At 53.9% G+C, this 7,793-nt stretch overlaps 1 protein-coding gene across 1 annotated transcript in view; it reads left to right on the forward strand.

The window, feature by feature from the left end:
• WNT10A (Wnt family member 10A) overlaps positions 1–7,793 on the forward strand; it is a 12,310-nt gene that overhangs the window by 3,101 nt on the left and 1,416 nt on the right. Inside the window, exon 3 of the mRNA XM_021712800.1 lies at positions 5,164–5,543. Within this exon, the coding sequence (XP_021568475.1) occupies positions 5,164–5,543 (380 nt within the window). The remainder of the gene's footprint in view (positions 1–5,163; positions 5,544–7,793) is intronic.

Raw genomic sequence — 7,793 nt, forward strand, 5'->3', positions numbered from 1 at the left:
AGGTCTTGGAAGCTTGGGGGCGAGTTGGGAGCGAAGGAGCTTCGCGGGGCTGGCGGGGCGCCAGGGGCTCCCGGGTTCACCTGCAGTTTAATAAGCGGGAGGTGAGCTGGGGGGATGGGTGGGAGGAGAGGCTGGAGATGGAGGGGGGAGACTTGCCAGGGCTAGCCAGGACGGGGAGGCGCCCGGCGCGAGGCGGGGTGGGACAGTGGCTCCGAGGCTCCAGCAGGGAGGCTGGGCTCTTGGGCTCAGAACGACCTACCTCTGTGGCTCCTGCCTCCCAACACCCATTGCGACACCTTGCACCTCATTGCTACCTTTCCCTCCTCTGAAGGGACTCTGGGCTTCTGGAAGGAAAGCTGCCACACCCCTCCTCCACTGGCTACCACTGCACCCCTCCTCCACACCACAGCTGGGTTCACTGTCCTCCAGGGCCATTTTCTGGTCCATCTTGGCCCATCTCAGGACTAACTAAATTTGGGTCCCATGAGGCCACACTTGGTGGCAGCCAGCCCCTGGTCTGGCTCCTTCCATGCGGAATCTCCCTTCTTTTCAAGCTATGGATGTTCCATTGTGGGGTCAGGTGACCTCATTCTCCCCTAAGTGGAATATCAGGGTGCTGACCCCTTTTCTCATCCCGGTTGCAACTGGGATTCTCTTAAATGTGGATGCTGCCATGCTTCAGAGACTGATGGGGGGAGATGCTTTGGGCCTTTTTAAATGATATGACTGTCATCTAACTGTCCTGACAACGTCCCTTAGATGGGCTGGGCTGAAGGGATGGGGCTCTGATGAAGGAGGGAGGGGGAAGAGCACTTGCATACCTGGAGTGGTCAAGCCTGGGAAGGCAAGGCATACACTAGGGCTTTACCCAGCCAAAGAGAGGGTATGGGGGGGAGGGTGCCACTGGAGCCTGGAGGGGGGTTGTAGGGGGTGGCAGACAGGGATGGGGCTTCCAGGGTCAGAAAAAACTGTGAGAGGCTGCAAAGCCCATACTGGCTGCTTTCCTAACCCTTTGGCAACAATGACCTATGTGCCAATGGCACTGGTAACCCCGGCTTTTTTGTACTGAGGACCTAGATAGCTGATGCCTGGGCTGGGTGCCAGGCAGAGAGTCTTTTAGAGGGGAGCTCTTCATTGTGAGAAAGCAAGAACTCCTTCATTTTTCACTCAGGATGTGAAGACGAGAGGAAAATTTGAGGAGTGAGAGGGGATGAGAAGTCAGAGAGAGGCTTGAGGGAGGGGAGTGTGGGAGAGCCACAAAGCAGGCCCTAGGAGTGCTCACACAGTTTATGTTCTGCCCTCCCTAAAGCCCAGACCCATTTGGAATGGATGGAAAGAGGGGGTGTGAGGCCCTGCAGCCAGGCTCCCAGCCCAGGGAAACCAGCAGAGTGAACGTCCAGGCTGTGCTCCCCAAGGTCCTGGCTCATTTTTCTTCCCTCTCCCTTGTAAATTCATCCTCAGAGAGTCTTGATTTTATGCCTAGGTCTCCAGGTCTTGGGGTGTTACTTAGATGGGGAAACCGAGGCACAGGCATTCATATCCCAGGATTATCTATGGTTCTATTGTTCAAATGATACCCAATAAATTAGCCAACATGTATTAAGCACCTGCTGTGTGTTGGGCACTGTTCTACAGCATTTTATTCACGCTTTAGGATTTTCAAATAGTCCTATTATTATCCTCATTTTACAAATGAAGTTAAGGAAGGTTGGGTAACTTGTCATTAGCCACACAGCTTGAAACTAAGACACAGAGCCAAGTCTCAAATGCAGGCCAGCTGACTTTAGCACCCAATCCACTGTCATACTATCTCCCAAGCTGCGAGGCCAATATGAGTGCCCACTGTGTGCCCAGAGAGCTAAGCTGGTAACAATGGGGAGTATGTCCACAAATGAAACTCATATACACACACGCACACACACACACTACCCTTGTTTTTACAAATGTGTGACTCCATTCAGTGTCACGCCTAAGTATTCCCACATGCACACTAGTCTCTCTCTTTCTGCCCAGGCACATGAGCAGCGCTCAGATTATTTACACGGAGGGAATGGAGACCAGATCTCTTCCCTTCCTTCTCTCTTTGACTTGAATGGGCAGGGTTCAGGCTTCTCTACCCCCTCCTGGTTCCCACTAGCTCCTGAATCCTCTCTCCTCCACACTCCCCTGCCCTCCAAACCTCTTCCCCCAGCCCCTTCCTGGCCATTGGCTGCGGCCTGTAGCAGCAGCTGACTCCACTTAGATGCTGGCAGTCCCTGTCCCAGATCAAAGGCAGGGTGGCTAATTGTGCGTCTTAACGAGCACCCCCCCTGCTCTGGGCAGCCCAGCTGGCCATGGCCCCACCCCCTCCCCCTCCAGCTGGCCAGATGGCACAGTGCCTGTGTCTACCCCAGACAGTCAGGGCCAGGACCGAAACTGGGGCCCTGAACAGGAGCTGGGGGCAGACCCAGTGGGCTGGACTTCTCTGAGGCCTGGATGAAACAGAGGGTAGCCACATAGGCCATGCCTGGTCACCTCTGCACGTGGCTGTGACAGCTGTCAGAGGACACAGAGTAGTATGGGGAAAGGCATCTTTAGCTGCATGTAGTAGGGGTGTTCTCTGCAGGCTGTGGGCTACATTTCTTCATATTCCTCCATGCTAGCCTTGAATGTGACAGAGCCTGGAAGGTGGTGGTTGGCCCTGTACATACTTCCACCACACCCTGGACCAGCCACTTGCTCTTTCCTGGTGCCATAGGCAGACAAGTCCACAGGAACTGGAAACTGGACTACCTGGGTTTCTTTCTCTGCCTCAGGACTTCCTTCGAGCCAAACGTCCTTCAGCAGAAAGTTACCAGGCCTGGGAGCTGGGAGAGCTGGGTCTGGGTTCAGGTCCATAACTTCTGTGACCTTGGGCTTTCTCTTTTTGCAAATGTGTGTGTGTGTGTGTGTGTGTGTGTGTGTGTGTGTGTGTGTGTGTGTGTGTGGTGGTGGTGGTAGTGTCTGTGTGGGGGTGGTTTCTGAGGCCTGGGCTGCCTCTGTAGGTCTGCTGAGTATTGCCATGTGTCCTAGAAGCAGGCTGATGACTTCCCCAGCAATAAGAGAAGTGCTCAGTTCCACAGATAAAAGGCAAGGGATAAATGCAGGGTGTACTACCAAGGGACTTGGGTCCACCCTCCTCCCCTTAGGCCCCACTGCCCCAGAGCAGTTTCTCTTCCTCTGCAGCTCCTGCCAATTCCCAGCAACCCCATTGAAGGCTCCAGCCCAACGCCCATCCCCTCCTGTCTGCTCATAGCTGGGCTCCTTATGGAAAAAGGTACTGAGATGCCATGAGCTGGAAAGAAAAGATAGTGAGGGAGAGGCTGCCTTCTGGTGTTCCAAGTGATCTATTTTAGAATGAGCCATGAGCTGTTGGACTCGGTACCTGATAAAGGTAAAGCAAAAAACAATGACCCAAAGACCACAGGAGTGAGTGAGTTCAGACAGCAGAAAGAACTCAATAATAGCTAATGTTTATGTAGTACTCACTATGAATAAAGCACTATTCTAAGCACTTTGAATTTGCTAACTCATTTAATCCTTGGAACAACAGTGAGGCAGATAATAATCCTGTTTTACAGATGAAAAAACTGAGGCACAGGGAGGTTAAGTCACTTGGTCAAGGTCACATAGCTATTAATAGCTAGTAAGTGGAAGAGCCAAGAACCCAGGAAGCTTGGCTTCAGAGATCAGTTCTTAACTGCTGGACAGCTTGTGTCGTGTCGTGTCGTGTCCCAACCCCCCCCCCCCAGGTTTAGACAAGAAGGGATGGACAGAGCTCTATGATGCTGGGAACCAGGATTAGGGTGGGATTGGATAGGGCTCTGTCTAGTCCCTGTTGTCACTCTGGGGTCAGTGAGGCCTCCGACATCATGTCTACCCAGTCTTTGATGATGGAAGGATGCAGAGGTTTTTTTTTTTCCTCTGAAACTCTGGCCTTCCCAAAGGCCGGTCATCGGCCTCCTGCCAGGGGCTGGGTTTCTCCCACAGAGGCCCACATGGCGGGTGGATCCTCTTTCCTGTGTGGAAGCTATTCTTGATCCTAGCTCCTCCCATTGCTTGCTCTCTTGGAGGTACAGAGGCTGGGCAGAGGCTAGTACTAGAACTTGCTCCAAACTGGTCCTTTCTCAGACACATAATAAGAAAGAGGTACCCGCAGGTCTGAGAGCTGGACCCACCTCTGCAAGTATACATCTCCCTGCCACAGGTTAAGGCATCCCCAGAAGATGGCTCAGACTGGAGCACCAAGAAGGCAGACACGTGAACAAGTCAGTGACCAGGCTGGCCCAGCCATGGCCCTGAGAGTGGCTTGGTCAGGGAGATTCTTTGTGCCTCCTGAATATCTGGTGGAAGGTATCTGCCTTCACTTGTCCTTCTCTCCCAGTGTTCAACACCACTACATGCCAGACCAGACCCTGTACAGGACCCTGGACTTACCTCTAACATCACCTATTCAGCTGACTTGGACCACAGGCAGGATGGCTGGGTGGTGCCCACTTCTCAGCAGCTTTCAGGGATGCCCTGTGGACAGGGAAGGAGAGGCTCTGTTGACTCATTCCTCTGCCTCTGGAATCTGGCCATCTGGGAGGGTGCTGTGCTGGACCTAAGTGGGCACACACCAGGCAGGCTATCTTCTGGCAGGGAGCATTAGGAGCTGACCTACTCCTTCCACTTACCCTCCTACCTGAGGCCTGGGATCCCATCACTGGCAATTTATTCTTTAGATTAAATTTTGCCTTCTTTCTGCAGGCATATTTTGAAATTACAGATATCACCATGAGAGGTAATAGATTAAGCCCCTGATCTTAAAAAGAATGTGTTTACCAGATACTTTCTGCCCTACAGGAGAGATGTCGACACACATATTCTGAGCTTGCTAAGGGTGATGTCAATTAAAAGGAGAAGGGAGTGCGAAAGGAGAGGGCTATGGGGGAGAACTGCCCCCTTGAGCCTGTGAGCAGGATATCTGGCTTCTGGTGTGATTTCTGCCCTTCTTTGACTCGGTGCCCCTGCGCCAGGCCCTTCCCCGCCCCCACTGGGCCTCAGTTTCTCCTCGGTGTGGACGAGAAGGTTGGGCAGGGGGTCCAGAGGGATGGGCTGCCGAGGCCCCTCTAGAGTCTGTGTTTTCTGGGTCTCTAACCGCAGGTTTCCGAGAGAGCGCTTTTGCCTACGCCATCGCGGCAGCCGGCGTGGTGCACGCTGTGTCCAACGCGTGCGCCCTGGGCAAACTGCGGGCCTGCGGCTGCGACGCATCCCGGCGTGGGGACGAGGAGGCCTTCCGTCGGAAGCTGCACCGCTTACAGCTGGACGCGCTTCAGCGCGGTAAGGGCCTGAGTCATGGGGTCCCGGAACACCCGGCCTTACCCCCAGCCAGCCCCGGCCTGCAGGACTCCTGGGAGTGGGGCGGCTGCAGCCCCGACGTGGGCTTCGGGGAGCGCTTCTCTAAGGACTTTCTGGACTCCCGGGAGCCTCACAGAGACATCCACGCGCGCATGAGGCTCCACAACAACCGAGTCGGGAGGCAGGTGAGAGCCCCGCCCCCTGGGCCCTCTCCAAAGCCTTCTGCCTAGGCACACCCTTCCCCTAGGCCTACCTCTCTTCTGGGGACCACATTGCTTTCCCATCTCAGCAAACTTTCCATTGCTCCCCCCCCAATTCAGTCAACAAATATGCATAAAGTACCTACTGTGTGCCAGGCACTGGACTGGGCCTGGGATGCAGGGATGAAATAACCCTGTGCCCTGCTAAGCAACCTGATCCTTGTACATCCTCAGGTGACCACCTGGACAGGACTGGGAGGGCAGTCAGGACCTGTGGAGTCTAGGCCTGGAGTAGCTATCTCACTCCTCCCCTGTAGATCTAGAAGGTTGAACTAGATCTCCCCTAAGGTCCCTTCAACTCTAACGATCCATGACTGGGTGATCTCCTCGCCCAGCCTTTCTGTGCAGTCTAGAATGAGAGATTCCTGCAAAATGATGGAGCTAAGTGAGGTTTCTAGGAACTACTGTGGAACTGTGTTATGGTTGCTTTCCTCCTTCCTTCCTATCCTCAAATGTTCACACCACCTCAAAGGTCATTCATTAAAACATAAATGAAATAAACTGGGTGCAGTGGTTTACACCTGTAATCCCAGCTACTAGGGAGGCTGAGGCAGGAGGAGTTTGATACCAGCCTGGGCAACATAGCAAGACCCTGTCTCCAAAAAATAATAAGTTAAATAAAAATAAACAAATGATACATGAATAAATAAAAAGGAGAAGAAAGGAAAGTATAATAGCCTGCATTTATTGAGTGGTTATTATGTGTTAGGCACTTTCCTACATACTAGCCTGGTTAATTCTTACAGCTACCTATGAAGTGGGCACTATTATTAACCTATGTTCAGATATGGAAGCCAGGTAGTTTGACCAGGAAACTTGCCCAAGGTGATGCCACCAGTGAGAAAGTGGTTGAGGTAGGATTCATCCCTAGGCAGCTGAGCTCTGAGCCTGTGCTCTTTTGTTCTGCAGTGTCAGTCTACACTCTGATGTTTTGCTGGCCTGCATGGTGGCCCAGCACCCTCCTTTCCTGGCGATTCCATCCCCACCATCCCTTCCTTTGACCCTGGCTGGCCTGCTCAGGCCTTGTTCCTGGCTTCCTCTCACTCTGGCCAACATCTTCTCTGTCTCACTTCCCTTTCTCTTGGGCTCTTAGCCCATGCAAGTTCATCTTCTTCCTCCACGAATACTCTGAGCTGATTCAGCAATTCCCATCTTGGCTTAGAGGCGGGGTAAACTGAGGCACACCCACCCTAAGGTCACGTCCAGCTCCCACCCAGCCTACCCTGTCCACACAGTTCTTTTCCCAAGCTTAGCTACCATCCCAGCCCATACCGATGGTGCCTCCTTCCCCTCCTCCTCGTTAAACTGGTTAATTAATGGCTGCTGCCTGTGGGAAGCAGATGTTCTGGAGCTGTTAGCCTGGGGAGGCATTGGGCTGGTTCCCACATGGTACTGACACCACAGGCTGCACATGCAAGCTTTGGAGCCCTTTAGGACCTGGAGGCGCAGGGCCCCTCTCTTATGGCCCTATTGCCCAGGCTTGAGGACTTGGATTAGATCATTGCCTTCCCTATCTGAGGGTGTGTTTTTGGGGTGGAGGGGTGGGAGGAGGTGGTCAACTTCCTCAGAGTCTTGGGTGAGGATAATAGCAAGGGGTTTTGGGAGGAGATGTAGAGCAGGTTGCAAGCTGGGTGGGGGTGGATAGGTTGTGATCCCATAACCATCTCCCTTGGAGGCCTGGGAACTTTCACTGGACTGAGAGCCTGGCTCTCTCTGGGCTCTGTTCTGTATTCAGGTAGAGCTTTGGCTCCTCTTGGAGCTCACTTTTCCTAAGAGGAACCCGTAGTACTCAGCACAGGGCAGAATAAATCCCAGCCGACATCAGGCGGGGCTCTCTCCTCGGCCCCTGTTCCCTCGCCTTTGGCTCCATACAACGGGCTGTAGGGTTGGGTGTGGGGGAGTGTGGAATAGGGCTTTCTCAGACTCATTGCACCCCCTTCCCCTGCCTGGAGGGAGGCCAGAGGCTTTGGGGCCGGGATGTAGTGGGGCCGGCACCCCCCTACTCCTGGCCCCTACCCCAGGGGTGGAAGGAGAGGGAATTTCCCTGAAGATCTGGGATCCCCCTCAGGAAGCAAAAGCCACCAGCCCCAAGGGCCCCCTGCAGCTGCTGGAAAGGCGGGCAGGAGAGGAGGGGAGCCGGAAGGAGGGAATTCCCCCAGGGCCTGGCCTGGCGGG

This window comes from Carlito syrichta, unplaced genomic scaffold, assembly GCF_000164805.1.
Source record: "Carlito syrichta isolate Samal-C Ts95f unplaced genomic scaffold, Tarsius_syrichta-2.0.1 Scaffold303646, whole genome shotgun sequence".
NCBI classification, from domain to species: Eukaryota; Metazoa; Chordata; class Mammalia; order Primates; family Tarsiidae; genus Carlito; species Carlito syrichta.